The following is a 27,024-nucleotide window of genomic DNA, read 5'->3' as shown; positions in this document are numbered from 1 at the left end:
CCCGGAACGTCCATCTGCATTTGCATGGGCAACCCCAGGTCTGTGTTCGACTGTGAAGCCCATTCCCTGTAGGGAAATGGACCACCTTAGCAGCTTGGGATTTTCCCCTCTCATCTGCATGAGCCATCTGAGAGGCCTGTGGTCAGTTTGAACACGAAAGTGAGTCCCAAACAAATATGGTCTCAACTTTTTCAGGGACCAAACCACAGCAAAAGCTTCCCTCTCAATGGCACTCCACCTCTGCTCTCTGGGAAGAAGCCTCCTGCTAATAAAGGCAACTGGCTGATGAAGTCCCTCTTTATTTAGGTGTGACACCACACCAATCCCTTGCTCTGAAGCATCTGTCTGAACCACAAACTATTTTGTGTAGTCGGAGGCCAGCAGCACTAGTGCTGAACACATAGCAACTTTCAGAGTGTCAAAAGCCTTCTGACACTCTGGGATCCAATTCACCTTCTTGGGCCTCTTTTTAGAAGTGAGTTCTGTTAGGGGCCCCACAATGGTCCCATAATTTTAAACAACCCTTCTATAGTACCCTGTCAGTCCAAGGAATGCCCTGACCTGAGTCTGGGTAACACGAGCTGTCCAATCCAAGATAGTTTGGGTTTACGCTTGGAGAGGCTGTTCATGGCCCCCACCTACCAGGTGGCCCAGGTACACCACATAACTCTGCCCTATTTGTCACTTACTTGCCTTAATAGTCAGGCCTGCCTGCTGCATGGCCAGAAGCACTTCCCTTAGGTGGCTTAAGTGATCCCTCCAGGTTTAACGGTATACAGCTATATCATCCAGGTAAGCTGCACTGAACTGTTCCTACCCAGACAAGACCCTCTTCACCAACCCATGGATGGTGGCAGGTGCAATCTTTAAGCCAAAGGGCATTACCTTGAACTGATAATGTCCCTCTGGTGTGGAGAATGATGACCTCTCCTTTGCTCAATCAGTGAGGGCAATCTGTCAGTAACCTGAAGTCAAAGCAAAAGTACTTAGGTGCTTAGCTGCCCCTAACCTATCAATGAGCTTATCAGCTCTAGGTATAGGGTAAGCGTCAGTCTTTGTGACTGAATTGAGTCCTCTGTGGTCCACACAGAACCTTAACTCCTTGGGTCCCCCCTGAGGATTAGGTTTAGGTACCAGAACCACTGGAGTGGACCATGGACTCTCAGACGGTTCAATTACCCCCAATTCTAGCATCTTAGCAACCTCAGCTTTAATGCTGGCTCTGACATGGTCAGACAACCTGTACAGTTTATTTTTGACAGGTAGGCTGTCACCAGTGTCAATGTGGCAGGCTTGGCTTTCGCAGTTGCCCCCGGTCACCTTTTCTTCGTTCGGACTTAGAAACTTTTGCAGAGCTTTTTCCCGCGGGGTCCCTCAATGTTCTTCACCAGGCCGGATTCGGTGCGGGTTCTCCGGCCTTGGATTTCTTCTACTCCCGGTCAAACTCTGGAAGTGGGACCTACGGAGCTTTTAGCGGGACAAACCTGGATGGCCTGGCCAGCTCGCGGTTGAAGGCAGGCGGCTTGGCTGGCCAGGTTGAGTCGGTCCCTCTATGGAGCTTTTTTACAGAGTTGCTCCAAAGTTATCCAAACTTCTTGAACTTCTTCCTGAAGTTCCTCAAGGGGTCCCAACGTGTCTCAAACTCACTTCAAGAGTCTGGAACAGGGGTCTCCAACAAGTAACTCATGAGTTACTAGTAGCTACCTGTGAGTAGCCCTCCTGTGTGCAGACCAGCCTACTAATATAGATGGTTTTGCTTGGTTGAATTATTATATGTATACCAAAATTCAAAAGAATGTATTCAAGACAAAAATGTGTATATTTTCAAAACTCATAAGCTGATGTTTGGGGGAAAATTATTGCATTTTCAAAACATTTTTTAAGCTAGAGTTTGAACTCAATTTCTGGGTGCCTCTAAACTTCACCCTGTACTGCTCGGGAGTCAGACCAAATCTCTTGACTAAGCATGCCTTCGTCTGCTGGTATGATTCTGCATCCTCTAATTGGGACACCTAAAGGCGACATTTAATACCTTTATGGGGAACTATTCTGCGCAAAGTGACACTTGGCTACTGGAAGGATTCACACTTTCCTTGGCCAATCATGAAGAAGACTTCCCGGGCTTTCTTAGTGTCCAGCCATTGACACAGACTTTTTCTCATTATAATGCACATCCCATGCCAATATAGCCAGAGACAGCCACTAAGGTGGTGACACTTTCGCTGCCATGGTGCATACTCTAAATCCAGTATATTTTCTATCACCAGTTCGTCAGAGGACCTAAATATGTGATACAGTGTTCACACTCTCCTAAAACTTAGCTGTGCCATTAAGGTTCTTGTACTGTCTGTGGTGCACAGCTGTGGTGTCCTAATATAAAACACCAACAAAATAACAACACTTGTGAATTAGAGAGGACTTTACTCCACAGCAACGGTGGACAAAACATCATCCAACAAAACTCTCAGCCAGGTTTTTAATCTCCAGCATCTTCTGTATGTGTGTGTGCAGTCTGCAAATGTATTATTTTAGTCTAGGCCTTGTCTATGTTCCTGGAGATGTACAAACATGAGAAAAAAGTAAGTTCAGGAGTGTAGGAAAGTAGTATCTGTTTCTTATGTTTACCCGCACTTTTTGATTTTGTCACTGTTTTTGGCTTAGTCTGACTGGGATCCTGCTATCCAGGACCCCAGTCTACCTTCTTTCTCCTATACATTGCAATGCATGTACTTTAGGTACACTTCATATTGGATTATGGGGAACCCTTATCAGTCACTAGTATATGGTACACCATGTACCCAGGGCAAAGGTACCCCAGAGGCCTCTCATGGGCTGCAGCGAGTAATATGCCACCAATAAGAGGGCATCCAAATTGCCACGACAGGCCTGCTACTGCAAACTGTGTAAGATGGTGCTTGCACCACTTACTGAGATATAGGTTCACTATATCTCTCTAAAGCACTACACTTAAATACCTATCAGTCACCCCTATGGCAGGCCTTATCAATCCTGAAGGCAGGGTGCTTCGTTTTACGTGAGAGGGTGCCCCTGAATGAGCAGAGCCCCTCTGCAGCCTTCGGAGTCCATTCTCCGGGGTTGTCTATGATGCAACCAGACATATATGCTTAAGTGCATTATAACCTCGCTGTAAATGCTAACTTTAAAATGGCTGCTTAGAAATATGTTGTGTTTGGTGTCAAACACTTTGGAATCATACCACCACACCAGTAACTGGTGTGGGAGGTATGATTCCTCCCTTCTAGAACCACCATGTTACCCGGTACCAGCTTTCTCGACCTGGGCAGCACAAAATGGATGCTGCTAGCCACAGACACGAGTCTGCCCTCCTGCTGCTGAGCCAAGCTCGCGCAGGGGAAGGCATGACAATAGGCCACTTCCCAGACAGGATTTAGTGTATTGGGGCTTGATGGGTGCACTCTCTGAGTGCCAGAAAGTCTGCACTGGTGGCACATTTGGTGTCCCTGTGCATAGTCCAGCTGAAACCAGTTGTGGTAGCCATTGGCTCCTGATCTGACACAAAACTGGACAAAGGACATGGGTGTAGCCAACCCTCTGTCCTCCCGTAGGAGGGTTCACAGAATCTTTCCAACCCCTTCCGATGGGTATAAAGTGGGTTACCTGGCTGCAGGACTTTAGATTTTACCTGGACAAGATTCTGCTAAGAAGAAACCAAGAACTTTGACTGCCAGCACAATGCTGCACGACTGAAGAATCTCCCTTGGAGTAAAGGAGTTACTCCACTGCAAAAGCAGACACCTAAATGCATGTACCCAGTTTGCTTCTCCCGAGCTCCTGAGGATTCCAAAGATTTCAGCAACACAGGAGGTGGGTTCCCAGCGATTCTGAGACCAGTATCTCTTGTGGGGACCGTGCAACCTGAACCCCTGTGCACTGCATACTTTTGCAGTTGCATATGATTAGTGAGGATTCCTGAGTCTGTACTTTGGACTCCGTGTAGTCCTGAACCCGAGCAGTATTTGCACTGAAGATTTCCAGCCTCCACTCCACGAGTGTCCTGTGGGCTGGTCCTTTGCTTAGTTGCTTGAGGTCTCCTCGTGATCCCTGGCCTGTGGGTCCTAACCAGGGTCACTTAGTGAATTCTTGGGCTTACCTTGTTGCTCTAGACGTGCCCTGACTCTCCATTGCTTGGAGAGTCCCCTGGACCTTGCTGGTCCACACCGCAACCTGTTTCCTCTGACCGCGAGGGTTGCAGCTGCCAACGCTTGTTGGTGCTCCAGCTGGACATCAACCACTCACCTCTCGATAACCTTCGTGGGACAGCTCACCTCTGGATTTGGGATGTCCTAAACATCTCCTGCTCCCCGTGGCTGCAGAGTCAAACAGCCCTTCTTCTCACTTAAAGCACCCGACATCGGTGGGCATTCGACTACCGAGCCCCTGGTCACCAGAAGTGACCCAGACTCTGTCCCCTCTGCTTTAAGGTTCCTCTCATCTTGAATCCAGGCTTGGATTCCACTGGACACTCTTTGCCTTCCTGGCAGTAGTACTTCTTTGCAGCTCTCCATTGAAAACGATAAAGGTTTCCGACACCACTTGACACCTATGCACCCGGCTCCTCTGGGATAGGTAACACAGGTACCTCGGCACTCACTGGTGGTAGAACCTCCAATGTTCCAAAGAGTTTGCTTGAAGTCCTCTTAAAAATGTCCTTAACTTGTAATTTTCCAACTGCGACTTTCCCATAGAGCTGTACGGAGCACGCGTCTGTGTTTCCTCACTCCACCCGCCCTCCGTGGGCCCCCTGTGTCACTCCTCTGGGTGGTTCCTTGGGGTCCCAGCTATTCTACGTGCTCTAGGCACTGTGTCTATTGAAGTCGTGATTGTTATACCATTTTTTTAGTATATGGTTCGGTCTCCCCCTGGAGCCCACTTCGTATTGTGCTATTTACCAATGTTCTATTGATTCAGTATTGTGTGCTTTATGTTCTAATCTACTGTAGAAATTAGTAGAGATAGTCATATTAATCTATGCTTATTCTTATATAACTACTGTGTGGTTCTCATTCCATTTAGGAGGTGATATTCTGGTAAAACAAGCTGCTTTACATTCCTTCAAGATCAAGCCTGAAGGCTGCTCTCCAAAGCTACCACTAGGATAGCTGTCAATAAAGGTTATCTTTGACCTCATACATCATAAGGGTCGTGTGGACTGGTACAAGGTGCCCAATTTAATTAGTGGACAGCATATACCAGCCCACCTTCTCACAAGGAGTAATACTTATAAACTTTGGATATGATGTTTTGTCACTTGTGGTTTTATTAATAAATCTTCAAATGCTGTACAGACCACTTCTACCACTGAATTTAATTTTCAAGTAAATCTCTATTGTTTCCGTTACTCATCGGTTTACTAGAGCTCCATCTAGAAGTTAGTACTTAAGTTGTGAGGCAATCCATACTGGCTAACATCTAAGTTAGTTTTGTAATTTTATGAGGAGCATTCTTCTTTTGAAGCGAAGTATTTATTAATTTTGTTATCTTTTATTGTCATTGGGACCATCTAAGATCTGCTTGCATTATCTCTCAGGTGTCTACAATTGTCACCCCAAAATTCTTATCTACAGAGTATGCATTTTATGACTCAGCCCTTTAGAAGTTACTTAGCTTCCATATCAAAGAGGTATGTCTACTGTTAAAGCGCCAATGTTGCATGCATGGTTTATAGGTGACTTAAAGATCTATGTTGAATTATTTTGTTTTGCATTGTGTCTGTATTCTCTAAAAGTATGCCAACAAAGAAAATCAATGTTTTATATCAGTAAATGCGATTTTGTGTTTGAGTTTCAGATAAGGAGATCAAGAACGGGGGTAAAAATACAAAACGTACGGTTCTTCTGAACAACATACATATTTAGTGAAAATTGTATATAAACAAAAACAAAATGATTATTCACTTTTCTGTGAGAAAGGATGAACCACACAAGAAGCAATATGAGGAGAGGAGGGGATAGCATTGGTTAAAACATGAAATTAAGGCAACAATTAGTATCGTAAATAAAACAAACTAATTTAAGTCTATGTGCCTATCATTGATTGCCCCACAACAGGGAAGTTTTCGCTAAATAAAATAAATTATTTTAATGGTAGAACCTCAAATGAACAGGCAGTGAACTGACTGCACCTGGGTGACAGACCTATGTTTTTAACCTCTCTGATCCATCGTTTATTGCCTTACACTATTCAGCTATCCTGACTGTTCTAGTACTAATGGCAAAATAAGTCATGTCATCAGTTAGGTGTTGAATCATGATCTTGGGATGTTTCGGGTTGTTAATGGATTGGAGCAATGTTGAGCACATTTGTTGTCTTTTAACATTCATACAAGGTAAACACTGTCAAAGGTGTGGTTTTACCCCAGCAAAGACTGAAGTGACAAAACAAATGTGATCCGTGGAGTCCAAGAGTTCTCCGATTTTGTGACTGCTACATTCCTTAACATCACCTTTGCCTTACTTTGGGGGAGATCGATCATAATGAATTATACAATACGCAGGCCATCCACATGGCATTTGAAGCTGTATTGTATCTGTGCAGGGAGTTTACACTTGTTGGTGTGTTTTTTATCATGTTGAATCCCATCTTCCATCATTATAGTCAAAATGCTTCCTAAAATAGCCTTGAAGGCAAAGGTGTTCCATTATGGTCCAAAGAGTAAGTCTGAACCAAGTTTCTTAATAATTATATCACAAAGGACGTAGGAGGAGGAAACAAGAGGCAAATACGAACGTCCTCCCATTCATGTATGACACTGGAAGTACTTCTTGGTAGGGTGTAAAAAACATAATAAATTGTCAAAAGTATCACACAAGTATGGTCATTTTCAGGACTCAATGCCCTCACCCGCCTAATATGTGGCATGTTTCATGATTGGGCCCGTCCTTGAACCAGTCAAAGATGATCCAGACGAAAGCTACTACCCGTGTCTGGGGATATTGTGAGATGTTTTTTAAGGATGGTGCCTGAATGGGTCCTTCCTGATGAGCACCTATGGGTTTTAAGGTGTAGGGCCTAGTTGCAGTGGGCAAAAGTATAAGTAAAAGGATTAAGGTTACATTAATGCACGCTCCCTTTTATTTCTACCATTGGGTACCTAATAACATTTGCTCTATCCACCACTAGGTCGTTTAAACCTTAATATGAAGCACCCTCTGGGTACCAGCCTTAACAACACCTCACAAGCTCCCCTACATTAGGGTAGTAGCACCTAGAAAAAAGCCCCTAGGAGCATACAAACGTGCTTCTGCAGGGTAGGAGGACGAGTGTTTGCGTGGTTGAGACACCAAGTTCTCACATGATTATAGGCAATGCTATCCGGTTTCCAGCACACCCTAGGTAATAAGGGAGGTTACAGGTTATGATTCTGTGCTTTCCCTGGGTGAGTAATGAAGCACTTAGAGGATAGGGAAGAGCTCAGTAGCTTAAGGAGAAAAAGTCCTCTCAAAGAACGAGGCAGAGCTCTCTTGGAATAGCTGACAGAGTTCTCAGGAGGGTGTAGCACTTTCTGAATGATAGAGAGGTTTCCGAGTAGGAGGCGGAGCTCACTTAGAAAAGGCAACACTCTCAGGGTAGGAGTCAGAGCTTCCAGGATAGGGACCAGATCACTCTCAGGGTAGGAGAAGGAGCTCCACCAGGCAGGCAGCCGCGTGCATCCGATAGAATATCCCAAATGGCAGGCAGATGTTGGTGATGAGGACCCACGTGGGCAGTCCGTAGAACTTCAACTCCAGATGGGTGTCAAACCGCAGTCGGGCCCCAAACGCTGGAAGGATCCACAGCTAAGGAAGAGAAGAATAAGGACTTTTAGAGGTAGTGACATAGACCAAAGGAAATAACTAGTCCAGTGGTTTTCAGATGAACCAAGGCACATCCAAGGCTGAAGCAATCTAGAATAAAAACATTCATATATAGCCTAGCAATACAAAAGGAACAATCCGGAAATGAAAGGCTCTGAGATGGGCAGTCATGGAACATAGGATAAGATCCAGCAGGGCAGTCACTTCCAGAGAGATTGTGATACACGCAGAAAGGCTGCGACTCTCCACAGGAACAAATGCCGTCATCATGGGCACCCCAGTTCCAAATGAAAGAAGCAAAGCAACATCAAATTACAGAGTGGGAATAACAGAAGGGAATTCTGAAAAGATCTGGGATGAAGGCATTTACAGGAAGAGGCATAGATAAAAAAAAGTAAGATGTTCAAGAACAAAGAAGTTTAGAGAGCACATCACACACTCAAAGGATGCAGAGATCTAAAATATATACAGAGGGAAGGTGTAACTGCTGGATAGATTTGGAATGAAGACTTTGAAAGAGACAGTAACAATTCAAAAGGCAAGAAATATCTGGAATAGTATTTCAGAACAACAGTGACATACCAAAAGAACACTTAAAAGATGTCCTAAAAGTCTCGCTGGAATCAGGGGTTCGGCTGAAATGTGACAATTATTGTACCACATGTTAAACCGGTCATCAAGTTGTACATCATTCCACCGTACATATACTGTTTTGCATATGGGCATAGCACCCTTGCCATATACACTTCTCTGAAAATATAGGGTCACATTTCAGGACGTTCTAGGGCCAAAAACATGAGGTTTCTGGGGCAGAATAAAACTATGTGCAAAATTTGTGTAATTCGCCTGTACGTAAATAATCAAAATTTCGGAAAAGTGATGCAAAATTACACCTAATTATTCAAAATGCAAAACCAGCATTTGGTCCTATAGTTTAGTGTGAAATGCATCCCTGGACACGAGGACGCCTTTTAAAAATGTTTGCTGTGAATGGCACATAATTAAATGACATGGCATAACAGCTGAATTTCGCATAAAGGTACGTGAGATACACCAACGTAATTGAAATTTCACTCGGGCTAAACTAAAACAATGCGGCTTATTTACAAGCATTGGTGGCTCCTCTGCTAAGGCGGAGGAGCGTCACTCCACTGCTCTTGGAGCAGCAAAAGAGTGATAAATAGTAACTGGACGTTATCATTTTCTTTTTGGTTGCTGCGGGTCGGGGCTGGTGGCTCAGGGAGGAGGAGTGGTCTTTGCACACTTAGGGGCCTATTATGATTGCGGAATTTCCGCATCCTCCGGGCCGGCGGAAGCCACCGCCGGCCCGGACGATGTGGAAAAACCGCAGCGGACCCACCAAAGACCCACCGCCAAATTAGGATGGCTGGTGGGCCCTGGTTTCCGTCCGCTGCTTTTCCGCCGCGGTTGGCTTACAACCGCGGCGGAAAAGCTCTAATATGGTGGCGGTGTCTCTCAGACACCGTCCGCCATATTAGGATTGCTGCCAAGATATGCTTTTCCGCGGCGGGTTTACCGCCATTGAAAAGCATACGGATCTTCACTGCAGGGGCCCGTTGCGGGCCCCCTAGGTGAAGGGGGGGGTGGGGGGTACCTATGGTACCCCCCTGCATTTGTATGCAGAAAGCGGCAGGCACCGCGCGGTGCCTGCCACTTTCTACATACAAATGCAATGCGTGCATTTTTAACATTGCTGCGGGTGCAGCTTGAAGCTGCACCCGCCGCAATGTTAACAAATAGAGGATGTGACCGCCAGGGTGGCGGTCACATCCTAATAGCACAGGAGGGAACGCCGCAGCCCATGCGGACGTTCCCTCATCCTCGGTGATCGCGGACGGACTCAAGTCCGTCCGCGATCATAATCGGCCCCTAAGTGAGCAATGACTGCTTGGCTGGCCGTTTTGGCCTGCCAAACATGCATGCTCACTTTGCATATCCCCACCAGGCTGCAATGGACAGCCTGGTAGGGAATATGTACCCTGTCCCAACCTGAGCTCCCATCCACGGCGCTCAAACCAATAGCGGTGGAGGGATGTGGCCGGTGGAAAAGGTAAGTGTGTTTTTTACGATTTAGATCTGTTTTTATTATTTCAAATTAGACTCAGTACAATACTGCCCACCTACATCCACTGGTCGGTGGTGGATTAAGTATTAAGCTATAGGAAGATTGTAGGCATAGACATTCTGGAGTCAAATAAAGAATGTTAACAAGACAGAAGGATCCAGGAGGGACAGAAAGAGAGGGGGAGAGATGGGGACTGTTACTCTTAGGCAGTAAAGTCTAGGGGGTGCAGTCAGGTAATGTAGTGTTCGTTGGGTGCAAATGTTGGTATTAAAATCAGAACTCATCGGTAGGGGGTATGAAAGCTCCATAAACTCGGTAGACAGGTATGTAAGGCAGGGTTACCACATCTTGTCAAAAAGGGAAAGACACAGAATTACCACTGTCGTTAGCTTCTCCATTCCTATTGTGTCCCACAATTTGTGTAGCCAATCTAGATGTGTCAGAATAGCTTCCGTGCCCCATTTGCTAAGGAGGAGGTGTTTGGCTGCCCCCAGTGCGAGAGTGATGGCTTCAACCAGAGGAGACCATAAAGGGTAGGTAAGGGGGTTTGGGAGGCCCAATGATATGACCACCCGGACTCGTTCCTGACCGGTTGCTCCCTCCTCGCTCCTCTCCCATTGCTGCTGCCTGCCCTTGGTGAACTTCGCACCCCTAACTGGACACTACGGTATCGCCTGCGCTTTGTAATATTAGCGTATTGATATTTTAGAAGCTGATAAACATAACGTAGGCTCCGCATTGTAATTGTATTGTTATCATAGCGCATGGAATTGTAGCGCCGCCCGCCCTGCTTTGTGCACAGTGCATTGTGTACGCAACTTTGTGTGTTTACTTTTACCAGCAACTGCAAGTAGTTCGATTGCACTCTCGGTGCCACAGGCGATTTGCTGCCCCTACCTCGCCTCCCCTTTGACCTCCATTTTGTTCTGTCTTGTTGTTCCCAGGCACGCCCCTCCTCCCCGCTACCGCCTCCCAGCTGCTGACCCTCCCACGCTCCGCCCCCTCCACCATCCATTAAATGCCAGATGTCCCAACGCGCAGCGTCCACGCGCTGCGGCCGCGCCGAAGGTGCGCCAAAGGTAAGCCCGTCTACGCCCGTCCGTGCCTGGACCGCGCCCAGCGCCCGTCCCCCTGCTCTATGCCGCCCCCAACCCCCCAGAGTAACTTATGATGCCGCTACTCTCCTCGCCCTCAACCCCGGACGCACCCCACTTTGCTGCGAAGCTACCCCAGGACGTACCCACGGCCCATTCGACTGCCTCTCCTGCAAGTTCAACTGCTTCAGGACCCTCACCAAACACACTTCCTCCACGCACAGCTCCGAACCCAACGACTTGAAATGCATCCTACTGAACACCCGCTCGGTCCACAGACATGCAACTGAACTCTGGGACCTAATCGACACTGCGTCACCTGACATAGCCTTCCTTACTGAAACATGGATGAATGCTTCTTCTGCCCCCGACATCGCCATAGCCATACCGGACACTTACAAGATCATTCGAAAAGACCGCACCGATCAAACTGGAGGAGGCAACGCCATCGTCCATAGAAACACCATCAAAATTACATCCAGCTCTGACGACAATCTTGCAACCGCCGAACACCTCCACTTTCAGATCCACACCGACCCCAGGACCACACTTAGAGGAACCCTCATTTACAGGCCCCCAGGCACCCGATCTCAATTCAGCGACGACATCACTGACTTCGTCAGCCCGCACGCCCTCGCCTCCGAGAACTACATTCTTCTAGGAGACCTCAACTACCACCTTGACAACATTCTCGACAACAACACCACCACCCTTCTGGACAACCTGTCCAATCTCGGACTCAAACAACTTGTTGACACCCCCACTCACATAGCCGGACACACGCTCGACCCTATCTTCACCTCCAGCAAGCACATCTCCTTCGATCACACTACAGCTCTCCACTGGACGGATCACAGCTGTGTTCACTTCAGCTACAAAACAACCCTGACCCACAACCGTCCATAACCCATTCCCCGAAGAAAATGGAACAAAATCACCACCGACCAACTCCTCACATCACTCAGCCAAAACACTCCCACCCTAGCAACGGACCCAGACCTAGCGGCCACCAACCTCAGGCATTGAATTACCCACAGTGCGGACGAACTAGCACCCCTGAAAAAACACCAGTCGAAATCATCCAGCAAAAAAGCTCCCTGGTTCAATGACGACCTACAAAAATCCAAGAAGACATGCCGCACCCTGGAGAAGAATTGGAGAAAAGAACAAACCTCAGACAACATGGCCTCCCTCAAGACAGCAACCCGCAAACACCACCAACTGATTCGATCCGCCAAGAAATCAGCATTAAAGGACCGTCTCGACAACAATTCTCATAACAGCAAGGAACTCTTCAACATCGTCAAAGAATTCACCAACCCCCCCGCAGCATCCAACGACATCACTAACTCCCAAGACCTCTGCGATGCGCTATCCTCCTTCTTCTACAACAAAATTGCCGACATCCACAACAGCTTCAAGAATACTCCCAATGACCAACTCACCCCACCCCCTTCAGATCCCACCCCTCCAACTAACTACCTCAACTCCTGGAACCCTATCACCATTGAAGACACCATTCGCCTCATGAACTCAATCCACTCTGGCTCACCTTCTGACCCCTGTCCCCACTACATCTTCAACAAAGCTGACTCCATCATCGCTCCCCAACTCCGCGATGTCATCAACTGCTCCTTCAACTCCGCCACCTTTCCAGAAATATGGAAACACGCCGAACTCAGCGCCCTTCTGAAAAAACCAACAGCAGACCCCTCAGAACTGAAAAATTACCGACCCATTTCCCTCCTCCCTTTCCCGGCCAAAGTCATCGAGAAAGCCGTCAATAGCCAACTTGCAGCCTTCCTTGAATCCAACAACTCCCTAGATCCCTCACAGAACGGCTTTCGAGCCAAACACAGCACCGAAACCGCCCTCATTGCGGCGACCGACAACATCCGAACACTCCTGGACAACGGTGAAACAGTGGCCCTCATTCTACTCGACCTCTCCGCCGCCTTCGACACGGTCTGTCACAACACCCTCATACAACGCCTCAACAACATCGGCATACAAGGAAAAGCCTTGGACTGGATCATCTCGTTCCTAGCCGGGAGAACCCAGAGAGTCCGACTCCCCCCTTTCTACTCAGAGCCCACCGAAGTCATCTGCGGCGTACCTCAAGGCTCCTCACTCAGTCTCACCCTCTTCAACGTCTACATGAGTCCCCTCGCCTCCATCGCACGTCAACACAATCTCAACATCATCTCCTACGCCGACGACACCCAGCTAATCCTTTCCCTCACCAAAGACCCCAACACCGCCAAAAACAACCTTCACGAAGGTATGAAAGAAGTAGCCGAATGGATGAAACAGAGCCGCTTAAAACTCAACTCTGACAAAACGGAGGTGCTCATCCTAGGATCCTCCCCCTCAGCTTGGGACAACTCCTGGTGGCCTTCCGCTTTGGGATCTGCGCCCACACCCACAGACCATGCACATAACCTTGGCTTCATTCTAGACTCCTCCCTCTCAATGTCCAGACAAGTCAACGCCGTATCGTCCTCCTGCTTCAACGTCCTCCGCATTCTCAAAAAGATCTTCCGCTGGATCCCCCTCGAAACAAGAAAGACTGTTACCCATGCACTGGTCACGAGTCGACTGGACTATGGCAACACACTCTACGCCGGAATTACAACAAAATTGCAGAAAAAGCTCCAGCGCATCCAAAACGCATCAGCGAGACTCATATTAGACATCCCACGCCGAGAGCACATCTCCGGTCACTTAAAAAACCTCCACTGGCTTCCCGTCAACAAAAGAATTACCTTTCGCCTTCTTACCCACGCACACAAGGCCCTCTATAAGCTAGGACCCGAATGCCTCAACACCCGACTGTCCTTCTACAATCCCATCTGCCAACTAAGATCATCCAATCAAGCCCTCGCCGCAGTCCCGCGCATCCGAAAAACCACCATGGGTGGCAGATCCTTCTCCTTCCTGGCTGCCAAGACCTGGAACTCACTCCCCACCCACCTCCGCCTTACTCAGAATCACATCTCCTTCAGAAAAGAACTGAAAACATGGCTATTCGATAAACAGTAAACCCCTCCCTCCAGCGCCTTGAGACCCTCTGGGTGAGTAGTGCGCTTTATAAATGCATGAACTTGAACTTGAACTTGAATGATACATAGTTTGAAAATCTTGGAATATCCGTTGTATATATGGTATTTATTGCATCTAGGACCCCTTCCCCGAAGGGTTGCAACTTGGGGCATTGCCATTAAAGGTGAGTGAGTGAGTGTGCCCTGTTGGCCACAGTGTCGCCAGCAGCGGTCATCCCCGGCCAAGTCCATGTGGCCATTTTAGCCAGTGTGAGGTACTAGTAGTGTGCAATTTTCAGGAGCATTTATTTACTGGGGGCGTTTAAAGCAGATGCCTGGGCGTGGAGCAGAATGTCATACTACTCCTTGTCAGTGAAGGATCTCTCACATTCCTTTTCCTATCTGGCGCGCCCTAGTGATTTTAGCGGAACTGTGTTGCATTTAAAAAGATGTAGAGGTCAGAGAGTATTTTCTTATCTGTGTGTCTCGTGAGCAGCCATTTTTCTAACGGTACCAACACTCTCCTGGCATGCTGCCAGATTCAGGGTTTTGTCACCCTGTGAGCTACTGCCAAGTACTGCCAGCATGAAGCCTCTGTGAGGACATAAGAGGCTTGGAGCGTGGGAAAGTCCATGAGGCCATGTGAGTCAATTAAATCCCCAATACGTTTGCAATTGGCTTCCTGCCAGGCCATATATGCCACACCAGTGGCCGTTGGGGGGGAAATCTGGATTGTCTATCAGGAGAGTCTGAGGGGATAGTGGCAAGAGCCCATGTCACAGCTGAACGTGGTCCCAGACCCTAATAGTGTCTCGGATCACCGTTGAAACTTAGACACTGGCGGCCTGTGAGTTTTTGGAAGCCAAGGTACTTTCCAAATGTGTATGTCCGCAATGCCTGGTCCACAAAACACCAATGCTACTCCGTTCGAGACCACTCCACCATGTAGCATAATTGCGCTGATTGATAGTAGCAGCAAAGGTTCAGGATCCCCAATTCTCCCATTTGTAATGGCAAGAAGTAAAGTAAAGTAAAGTAAGTATACTTGTAAAGTGCACTGTTACTCCATCTCGGAGTGTACTGGCGCTGTATAAGGCACTGGTCTTAGTGTTTGATTGATTCAGATGCTCCGTCCATCACCACCCCCTTTTGTACCGCTTTTGGCCGCCATGAGTGTGGCAGGGTATGCTCAGTCGTGAGTCCCTTGCTCACTTTGCCACTGGATTCAAGCAAGCCGGGCTGAAGACGGCTGGAATGCCAGAAACCGGTCCTCAGAAGCTTGTTTCCGGTCCAGGGAAGACATGGCTTGGCAGTTCGGGCTGGACTGTTCCCATGAGGCACAGGGTCAGACTGATTTGCATATAGCCATGTCTGAACTGGGGTGGCAGAGTGGGCTAAAGAACGGTGATGGATTCAACCCAGATCTTTTGACTGGGTGTGAGTGTTTGATTGATTCAGATGCTCCGTCCATCACCACCCCCTTTTGTACCGCTTTTGGCCGCCATGAGTGTGTCAGGGTATGCTCAGACGTGAGTCCCTTGCTCACTTCGCCACTGGATTCAAGCAAGCCGGGCTGAAGACGGCTGGAATGCCAGAAACCGGTCCTCGGGAGCTTGTTTCTGGTCCAGGGAAGACATGGCTTGGCAGTTCGGGCTGGACTGTTCCCATGAGGCACAGGGTCAGACTGATTTGCATATAGCCATGTCTGAACTGGGGTGGCAGAGTGGGCTAAAGAACGGTGATGGATTCAACACAGATCTTTTGACTGGGTGTGAGTGTTTGATTGATTCAGATGCTCCGTCCATCACCACCCCCTTTTGTATCGCTTTTGGCCGCCATGAGTGTGGCAGGGTATGCTCAGACGTGAGTCCCTTGCTCACTTCGCCACTGGATTCAAGCAAGCCGGGCTGAAGACGGCTGGAATGCCAGAAACCGGTCCTCGGAAGCTTGTTTCCGGTCCAGGGAAGACATGGCTTGGCAGTTCGGGCTGGACTGTTCCCATGAGGCACAGGGTCAGACTGATTTGCATATAGCCATGTCTAAACTGGGGTGGCAAAGTGGGCTAAAGAACGGTGATGGATTCAACCCAGATCTTTTGACTGGGTGTGAGTGTTTGATTGATTCAGATGCTCCGTCCATCACCACCCCCTTTTGTACCGCTTTTGGCCGCCATGAGTGTGGCAGGGTATGCTCAGACGTGAGTCCCTTGCTCACTTTGCCACTGGATTCAAGCAAGCCGGGCTGAAGACGGCTGGAATGCCATAAACCGGTCCTCGGAAGCTTGTTTCCGGTCCAGGGAAGACATGGCTTGGCAGTTTGGGCTGGACTGTTCCCATGAGGCACAGGGTCAGACTGATTTGTATATAGCCATGTCTGAACTGGGGTGGCAGAGTGGGCTAAAGAACTGTGATGGATTCAACCCAGATCTTTTGACTGGGTGTGAGTGTTTGATTGATTCAGATGCTCCGTCCATCACCACCCCCTTTTGTACCGGTTTTGGCCGCCATGAGTGTGGCAGGGTATGCTCAGACGTGAGTCCCTTGCTCACTTTGCCACTGGATTCAAGCAAGCCGGGCTGAAGACGGCTGGAATGCCAGAAACCGGTCCTCGGAAGCTTGTTTCCGGTCCAGGGAAGACATGGCTTGGCAGTTCAGGCTGGACTGTTCCCATGAGGCACAGGGTCAGACTGATTTGCATATAGCCATGTCTGAACTGGGGTGGCAGAGTGGGCTAAAGAACGGTGATGGATTCAACCCATATCTTTTGACTGGGTGTGAGTGTTTGATTGATTCAGATGCTCCGTCCATCACCACCCCCTTTTGTACCGCTGGCGCTGTATAAGGCACTGGTCTTAGCATCCTAGCGCGTTTGCCCTGCCCAGATAAAATCCCAGATAAGGGTTTGCAGTTTATCCAAGAGTGTCGGGGGTTGGAGCGGGAGAGTTTGCATCACATAGAGGAGCTTAGTTAATAGTGTCATTTTGATGGCTGCTATGCGCCCTAGCCAAGATAGGTTATGGGTTCTCCAAGTGGCGAGAGTTGAACGTGTGATGGTCAGGAGGAGGGCATTGTTCTGGGCCACTGTAGCCAGGAGTGTGGAGTGGATCTGAAGCCCCAGATATGGGATCCTATTCTCTGCCCACTAAAAAGGCATGAGGGTGCCAATCCAGCCTCCTCCAGCACTGGGATGATTATACCAAGGGCTAATGACTTTTGCAGGTTGGCCTTAAATCCGGAGGAGTAACTGAATGCAGTCAGCTTAGTCACTACGGCTGTTAAGGACTGTTCGGGATCCGTAAGGGTCAAAAGGAAATCGTCTGCATAGAGCATGATCTTGTGCTCTCACCTGGGCATCCATATGCCTGCAGTATTGGAGTTATTCCATATACGCTCTGCTAGATGCTCCATATAGAGTGCAAAAGGCAAGTGATACGGGGCAACTCTGTCGGGTTCCGTGCATAATGGGGAAAGGGGTGGATTTCACTCCATTTACCTGCACACAAGCTTGAGGAGCGTGGTAGCCCGACCAGACCCATTTACAAAATGAGCACCAATGCCTACTCTCTGCAGGACACTGTGCAGAAAAGGCCAATACACTTGATCAGAGGCCCTGCCTGCATTAACGGAAAGCAGATTGGCTGGTGTCTGAGTACGCCGCACCTTGTCCAACAGATGGCACAATCGCTTTGTGTTATCACTCCACCCCCGCTCCGGAACAGACCCAGCCTGATGGATGTCTAAATGGCCTTGTACACAGGGGGCTAGTCTGTGGGCGAGTACGCTGGTAAAGATTTTTGCATCAGTGTTCAGGAGCGAGATTGGGCATTAGGTAGCACAGCATTTAGGGTCTTTACCGGTTTTTGAGATCACCGTGATTGTGGCTAAGCACATGGAGTCAGGTAACGTGCCTATGTCGCTGAAAGTGATGAACAAGCAGGCCAAACGTGGGTGAGTTGCGGGGCGAAAGCCCTGTAGAAGTCAGCACTATAGCCATCTGGGCTTGGTGCCTTGTTAGTCTACAGCTTCTGGATGGTCATTAAGACCGCTTGGGTGGTGATAGCCTCATCCAAGCCAGAAAACATGGTCACACCGGCTTCAGCGTGAGACAGGTATGCCTGCGCATCCGAGCCCAGTAGGGGCTCTGCTGTGTAGAGAGATTCATAGAATGCTCAAAAAGCATCCGCTATATCCGCATCTTGTTGAAGGGGGGCACCATCTGCTACCCGTATTTCAGGGAATCTCCTCTCGATGTCCTGAGCTTGGAGGCGGTGCGCAATCTTCCACCCTGCCTTGTTGCCACCAACATAGTATTTTTGACAGATGCGAACTAGTGCATAGTCTTCTTTACCCATGTCAATCTCCCAGAGTTGTCTCCGGGCGGTTGTTAGCTGGCGGCGAGCTGCAGCAGAGCCCGAGCACACATGTTTGGGCTCAAGGTCCTTAACCTGCATTTCTAATTGGCGACGTTTAGTCCACACATCCCTGTTATGGACCGTGGCTATTGCGATGAAGTGGCCCCTAATCACCACCTTAAGTGTCTCCCGTAGGATGGCTGGAGTGATCGCGGGTGTGTCGTTAATATCCAGGAAAGTAGTTGAAGCTGCCAGGGTGTCTAATCTTATTTGGTCATATGTGAGAACTTTCATGTTGAGGCGCCAGGTTGGTGTAACCCGCCCTGCCCCTTTAATTCAAGATGCAACCTGATGGGTGAGTGGTCAGACAGGGCTGCCACCCCGATGTCCACTGAGCGTCATGAGTAATTCCAGGTGTGGTAAGAAAGTAATCGCTGCGGGCATATGTTTGGTGTGTGTATCTGAGAAAAAGGTGTATTCTAGAGATGTAGGATGTAGGATGTATATGTGGCAAAACATCGGCTAAACCCGCCTCCTCCAGCCAATGCCTAGTGCCCGCGTTGAGCCCCCGCCTGCCCCACCTTGGGGGTAGTCCGGTCCCTCTGTGTGTCCGTCACAATATTAAAATTCCCCCATCCCCCACTAGTATATCTTTGTCTGAGGTGGTCATAAATTGGCTTAGGGAGTCCCTAATAAAGTGTTTCTGGCCTTCGTTACGGGCGTAGATTGTGGCCAGGGTGCATCTAATGCCATAGAAAGAGACCTGCAAAGCTAATAATGTACCTGGTATGTCTAGGAAAACCTTCTCCACCCATCCCGGGAACCTAGGGGCGATCGGAATGGAGACCCCTGCTTTTTTAGACCCCCCAGAGGAAAATAACTGGCACTCAAAGCACTGAGAGCGCAGACGTCGCCAATCGCCCTGGAGTAGGTGGGTTTCTTGTAGCATGCAGATGTCACATCTGGTGTCCCTAAGGTATGAAAGGTGTCCTAAGCATTTAGACGGAGCATTAAGGCCTTGAACATTGAGGCTAAGAATATTTAACGCCACACAGTTACCCGAGCGAGGATTTAGCAGTATACCACCCCTAGAAGGGAGCACCTGGCCTCAATAGAGGAGTTTAGGAGAACAGTAATACAAGAGTGGTAGGAAGAACGATCATAGAGGGGAGAGAAGATAATAATCGAAGAAGAGAATCAGCAACTGAAATATATCCCCCACCTGGAGTCGAACAACAAGTATTTACGAGGGTCCATGTCGTCGGCTATTTCACCAATGAGGCACTATCCGTGTAAATGAGCTCCGCCGGGAGCCCGGAAATCTGCAATTGGAACAATGCATACAATAAGAATTCAGCAGCCTTCACTGTCCTGAGAGCCAGGTGGGGATCAAATGGTCTCAGGCTGTCTGGTTGGAATTGCCGTCCCGTTGGAGATGCTGGAGTAGTTTATGGTGAGCTTCCCGGCTGTCAGCGGATGGCTTGCTCTAGACCAGAGGTCTTCAAACATTTGGATGCCGAGACCCCCCTGTCAACATTTTCAGGCGTAAGGACCCCCTCCTGACAAAAAATTTTAAACCTCTAGGCAGGGCTACTGGAATCATGAGGAAGGTGAGGACCAAATTATGCAACAGGCTTGACTAAATTGTGTGACTAGAAAAGTAAATATTGTTCTGTGATGCTGTGTATTTTGGGGTTTTGGAAAAGGGGGTGGTGATGGACAGAGTTTCTGAATGATGCAGAATACTCTTACCAAGTCAAGAGATCATGGTTTTAATCCATCACCATTTTTTAGCTCAATGCACCATCCCAGCTCAGAACCCGGCTATATGCAAATTAGTCCCTTGCTCATTGCACCATCAGGATTCAAGCAAGCCGGGCCGAAGAAGGCTGTGATGCCAGAAACCGGTCCCCGGAAGCTTGTTTCCTTCCCAGTATAAGAATTGGCTTGGTAGTTTGGTTTGCCCTGTTCCCACCATGCACTGGGACAGGAACAAACTAATTTGCATATAGCCAGGTTCTGAGCTGGGATGGTGCATTGAGCTAAAAAACGGTGATGGATTAAAACCATGATCTCTTGACTTGGTAGGAGTATTCTGCATCATTCAGAAACTCTGTCCATCACCACCCCCCTTTTCCAAAATCGGTTTTATCCACACTATGTGTGGGAGGGTATGCTCAGACGTGAGTCCCTTGCTCATTGCACCATCAGGATTCAAGCAAGCCGGGCCGAAGAAGGCTGTGATGCCAGAAACCGGTCCCCGGAAGCTTATTTCCTTCCCAGTATAAGAATTGGCTTGGTAGTTTGGTTTGCCCTGTTCCCACCATGCACTGGGACAGGAACAGACTAATTTGCATATAGCCAGGTTCTGAGCTGGGATGGTGCATTGAGCTAAAAAACGGTGATGGATTAAAACCATGATCTCTTGACTTGGTAGGAGTATTCTGCATCATTCAGAAACTCTGTCCATTATTATTATTATTATTATAATTACACTTGTTAAGCGCGCAGCTACCCGGAGGTTTCCCGGCGCTAAGGCAGACAGAAGGCATACAAGATGAGAGGAGCATCAGACCAGCAGACTACATATTAAAGAGCCAAGTCTTGATTCCTTTACGGAAAGTCAAGAAGCACATTTCAGAACGCAAAGGTAAGGGTAAGGAGTTCCAAAGAGAAGGTGCTAACAGGGAGAACGAGCGGCCTCCCATTTTAGCTCTCTTAATACGCGGTATCTTAAATTTGTTCTGGGTAGAGGACCTGAGTGTGCGAGGGGGGACATAGTGCTGCACTAAAACAGATAGGTAGAGCGGAGCTCTTCTAGTCATGATTTTGTGCATGAGACATAAAGCCTTAAATTTGACCCTACTCTCAATTCGCAACCAATGCAAATTGCGCATATGAGACGTGGCCGATGTTCTAGCAGGGAGGTTACAAATTAGGCGAACAGCCATATTTTGTACCACCTGGTACTTCCTAATTACCTCCTTACAGGCACCCAAGAGTAAGATGTTCCCGTAGTCCAGGCGTGAGATGACAAGAGCCTGGACTACAGTCCTGAGGGTGTCGTCAGGCAGCATCCACGTGATTTTCCTCAGCCACCTGATGATGGTAGTACAGGTGGCGGAAACTTTCACGACGTGTTGCTTGAAGGACAGTTGGTTGTCAAGGAGGACCCCAAGATTACGAGCAGTCGTAGTTGGGGTGGGAAGAGGACCCATCTCCGGCGGCCAATGTTGTGGGCCCCAAAGCGAGGTGTCAGAGCTAAATAGGAGCAGTTCTGTTTTGTCCCCATTCAGTTTTAATTTGTGCTCAAGCATCCATGCAGATATTTGTCGAAGTCCCATTTGAAGAGAAGAAGAGGGAGAATTTTTGTTGGTGGAGAGTGAGTAGATGACTTGGGTGTCATCGGCATATGAGTAAATTGTGAGACCTGCCTGTTCCGCCAAAAAAGCAAGAGGTCTCACATACAAATTAAAAAAGAGGGGACTAAGGATAGACCCTTGTGGAACACCGTGTTTAGAAGGAAAGATTGATGAAACAGAAGTAGAGGAAAAAACTTGAAACGTGCGATCAGAAAGGAAATTAGCAATCCAGGCCAGGGCGGAACCATCGACACCCACAGATTTCAAGGTGGACAACAGGATGGAGTGGGAGACGGTGTCAAATGCGGCACTCAAATCAAGTAAAATGAGCGCCACTGTCTCCCCATTGTCCACCTTTTGTCTAATGGATTCCGACACACCAAGGAGGGTGGTTTCAGTGGAAAAGCCAGCCCTGAACCCGGATTGAGAACCATGGAGAAAATTAGAAGATTCAACGTGAGAGTTAAGCAAAGAATTAACATGTTTCTCTAAGATTTTAGAAAAACATGAAAGCAAAGAAATAGGGCGGAAATTAGATGGGTTATTGGGATCTGCGTTGACCTTTTTTAATAATGGAACCACCATAGCGTGCTTCCATTCATTAGGAACGATCGCTTCAGTTAAAGACGCGTTCAGGACCTTCAGAATGATATGCAGTAAGGCTGGGTCCAGGGAGTTCAGAACTTGTGGAGGTATTGGATCAAGAGGGGAACCAGATTTAATGTCACGCAGATACTTTTTTAGAAGTGATGGGGAGATGGGATCCCAAGCATGTAGCGCCATCACCACCCCCCTTTTCCAAAATCGGTTTTATCCACACTATGTGTGGGAGGGTATGCTCAGACGTGAGTCCCTTGCTCATTGCACCATCAGGATTCAAGCAAGCCGGGCCGAAGAAGGCTGTGATGCCAGAAACCGGTCCCCGGAAGCTTGTTTCCTTCCCGGTATAAGAATTGGCTTGGTAGTTTGGTTTGCCCTGTTCCCACCATGCACTGGGACAGGAACAGACTAATTTGCATATAGCCAGGTTCTGAGCTGGGATGGTGCATTGAGCTAAAAAACGGTGATGGATTAAAACCATGATCTCTTGACTTGGTAGGAGTATTCTACATCATTCAGAAACTCTGTCCATCACCACCCCCCTTTTCCAAAATCGTTTTTATCCACACTATGTGTGGGAGGGTATGCTCAGACGTGAGTCCCTTGCTCATTGCACCATCAGGATTCAAGCAAGCCGGGCCGAAGAAGGCTGTGATGCCAGAAACCGGTCCCGGAAGCTTGTTTCCTTCCCAGTATAAGAATTGGCTTGGTAGTTTGGTTTGCCCTGTTCCCACCATGCACTGGGACAGAAACAGACTAATTTGCATATAGCCAGGTTCTGAGCTGGGATGGTGCATTGAGCTAAAAAACGGTGATGGATTAAAACCATGATCTCTTGACTTGGTAGGAGTATTCTGCATCATTCAGAAACTCTGTCCATTACCACCCCCCTTTTCCAAAATCGGTTTTATCCACACTATGTGTGGGAGGGTATGCTCAGACGTGAGTCCCTTGCTCATTGCACCATCAGGATTCAAGCAAGCCGGGCCGAAGAAGGCTGTGATGCCAGAAACCGGTCCCCGGAAGCTTGTTTCCTTCCCAGTATAAGAATTGGCTTGGTAGTTTGGTTTGCCCTGTTCCCACCATGCACTGGGACAGGAACAGACTAATTTGCATATAGCCAGGTTCTGAGCTGGGATGGTGCATTGAGCTAAAAAACGGTGATGGATTAAAACCATGATCTCTTGACTTGGTAGGAGTATTCTGCATCATTCAGAAACTCTGTCCATCACCGCCCCCCTTTTCCAAAATTGGTTTTATCCACACTATGTGTGGGAGGGTATGCTCAGACGTGAGTCCCTTGCTCATTGCACCATCAGGATTCAAGCAAGCCGGGCCGAAGAAGGCTGTGATGCCAGAAACCGGTCCCCGGAAGCTTGTTTCCTTCCCAGTATAAGAATTGGCTTGGTAGTTTGGTTTGCCCTGTTCCCACCATGCACTGGGACAGGAACAGACTAATTTGCATATAGCCAGGTTCTGAGCTGGGATGGTGCATTGAGCTAAAAAACGGTGATGGATTAAAACCATGATCTCTTGACTTGGTAGGAGTATTCTGCATCATTCAGAAACTCTGTCCATCACCACCCCCCTTTTCCAAAATCGGTTTTATCCACACTATGTGTGGGAGGGTATGCTCAGACGTGAGTCCCTTGCTCATTGCACCATCAGGATTCAAGCAAGCCGGGCCGAAGAAGGCTGTGATGCCAGAAACCGGTCCTCGGAAGCTTGTTTCCTTCCCAGTATAAGAATTGGCTTGGTAGTTTGGTTTGCCCTGTTCCCACCATGCACTGGGGCAGGAACAGACTAATTTGCATATAGCCAGGTTCTGAGCTGGGATGGTGCATTGAGCTAAAAAACGGTGATGGATTAAAACCATGATCTCTTGACTTGGTAGGAGTATTCTGCATCATTCAGAAACTCTGTCCATCACCACCCCCCTTTTCCAAAATCGGTTTTATCCACACTATGTGTGGGAGGGTATGCTCAGACGTGAGTCCCTTGCTCATTGCACCTTCAGGATTCAAGCAAGCCGGGCCGAAGAAGGCGGTGATGCCAGAAACCGGTCCCCGGAAGCTTGTTTCCTTCCCAGTATAAGAATTGGCTTGGTAGTTTGGTTTGCCCTGTTCCCACCATGCACTGGGACAGGAACAGACTAATTTGCATATAGCCAGGTTCTGAGCTGGGATGGTGCATTGAGCTAAAAAACGGTGATGGATTAAAACCATGATCTCTTGACTTGGTAGGAGTATTCTGCATCATTCAGAAACTCTGTCCATCACCACCCCCCTTTTCCAAAATCGGTTTTATCCACACTATGTGTGGGAGGGTATGCTCAGACGTGAGTCCCTTGCTCATTGCACCATCAGGATTCAAGCAAGCCGGGCCGAAGAAGGCTGTGATGCCAGAAACCGGTCCCCGGAAGCTTGTTTCCTTCCCAGTATAAGAATTGGCTTGGTAGTTTGGTTTGCCCTGTTCCCACCATGCACTGGGACAGGAACAGACTAATTTGCATATAGCCAGGTTCTGAGCTGGGATGGTGCATTGAGCTAAAAAACGGCGATGGATTAAAACCATGATCTCTTGACTTGGTAGGAGTATTCTGCATCATTCAGAAACTCTGCCTATCACCACCCCCCTTTTCCAAAATCGGTTTTATCCACACTATGTGTGGGAGGGTATGCATAGACGTGAGTCCCTTGCTCATTGCACCATCAGGATTCAAGCAAGCCGGGCCGAAGAAGGCTGTGATGCCAGAAACCTGTCCCCGGAAGCTTGTTTCCTTCCCAGTATAAGAATTGGCTTGGTAGTTTGGTTTGCCCTGTTCCCACCATGCACTGGGAGAGGAACAGACTAATTTGCATATAGCCAGGTTCTGAGCTGGGATGGTGCATTGAGCTAAAAAACGGCGATGGATTAAAACCATGATCTCTTGACTTGGTAGGAGTATTCTGCATCATTCAGAAACTCTGTCCATCACCACCCCCTTTTTCCAAAATCGGTTTTATCCACACTATGTGTGGGAGGGTATGCTCAGACGCGAGTCCCTTGCTCATTGCACCATCAGGATTCAAGCAAGCCGGGCCGAAGAAGGCTGTGATGCCAGAAACCGGTCCCCGGAAGCTTGTTTCCTTCCCAGTATATGAATTGGCTTGGTAGTTTGGTTTGCCCTGTTCCCACCATGCACTGGGACAGGAACAGACTAATTTGCATATAGCCAGGTTCTGAGCTGGGATGGTGCATTGAGCTAAAAAACGGTGATGGATTAAAACCATGATCTCTTGACTTGGTAGGAGTAATCTGCATCATTCAGAAACTCTGTCCATCACCACCCCCCTTTTCCAAAATCGGTGTATTTTGGGGTAGCATTGCTTTATTATTTTGAAATTTGTTAAACACAGTAACACTGAGGAAAGATTTCACCCCATCAGTACCAGTTTATAACCAAAATACAGCAATTAACATCAGAAAGATGTCTAGTCAACCTCTGTGAAGGGCCTCCCACGCCGCAGGAATACGCGCTGCCACATTAGAAGCTCACCTGGCCATGTCAGGGAGCAGCAAGGGTCCCTTCAAACCGTGGCGGTCTTGTGCAGAGTTAAGCAGTTTACCAATGCCCCTTTCCTCTCACCTCCTTCCTTCCATCCCTCTCTTCTCTCCTCTCCCAACCCCGGATCCCTTTCTCACATTGCAGGCAGATGGTTATTAGCCCCAGGACACCTTTTGGTAACAGTAGCGCACTACAAATGTAAATAATAATAGGCAGAAGCAGGGGATCCACTAGACCCGAACTTCGGGGGCGAGGGGGTTAACACTCCCAGCCAGGGCTGGCCCTAGCACTGGTCGCACCCGGTGCAACAGTCTTTCCACCTTCTCCATGAATTCCCTCACTACCACTCACCAACAATACACCTCATCTCTCTACAGCACCTGTCTGACAAACATTTCATTTTTTTATAGCGCTACTCATAGTTTACTCACACACAGTTCTGTGATGTGCATGGTACATCTTCTTTGTACCAGGCACTTTAACCTTCTGCACTGTGTGGGTGACAAGAGTGCCCATGTGACTGCACGGTGAGCAATGCAACAGTGTGAGATTTGTGTAAAAGGAGTGACTACGGGGTGAGTGAGGTGACCATATGAATTTGGGTTCGGCTGTAAGTGCAGAGTGGGATGAAGTAGTGCATGGTTAGTGATGGCCTTGTTTGAGTGAGCTACAGAGTGAGCAGTTAGGGGGGACAGGTGAGTGAAGTGTCACATGAGTGCAGGGTGAGAAGTGTGCTCGTGTGACTGCAGGGTGAGGTACAGAATGAACAATGCAAGCGCATTTTTAGTGCAGAGTGATCACTGTGAGAGCAGGGTGAGCGGGTGAATGTTGTGAGTGCATGCTGATCAGTGTGAGTGCATTGTGATCACTGTGAGTGCATTATGATCACTGTGAGTGCAGGGTGAGCGGGTGAATGGTGTGAGTGCATGGTGATCAGTGTGAGTGCATGGTGATCGCTGTGAGTGCAGGGTGAGCGGGTGAATGATGTGAGTGCATTGTGATCAGTGTGAGTGCATTGTAATCACTGTGAGTGCAGGGTGAGTGGGTGAATGTTGTGAGTGCATGGTGATTGGTGTGAGTGCATTGTGATCACTGTGAGTGCATTATG

General features: G+C 48.3%; 1 protein-coding gene across 1 annotated transcript in view; it reads right to left on the bottom strand.

Annotated features, from left to right (window-relative positions):
* Positions 1-3,396: 3,396 nt before the first annotated feature.
* Positions 3,397-27,024, bottom strand: part of LOC144770174 (proton channel OTOP2-like) — a 253,371-nt gene continuing 229,743 nt past the window's right edge. Inside the window, exon 7 of the mRNA XM_078654480.1 lies at positions 3,397-7,817. Within this exon, the coding sequence (XP_078510606.1) occupies positions 7,647-7,817 (171 nt within the window). The 3' untranslated portion in view covers positions 3,397-7,646. The remainder of the gene's footprint in view (positions 7,818-27,024) is intronic.

Source organism: Lissotriton helveticus, chromosome 7 (assembly GCF_964261635.1).
Source record: "Lissotriton helveticus chromosome 7, aLisHel1.1, whole genome shotgun sequence".
NCBI classification, from domain to species: domain Eukaryota; kingdom Metazoa; phylum Chordata; class Amphibia; order Caudata; family Salamandridae; genus Lissotriton; species Lissotriton helveticus.
Note: the sequence above shows the minus strand (reverse complement) of the source record. Positions and strands in the feature narration are given on the sequence as shown.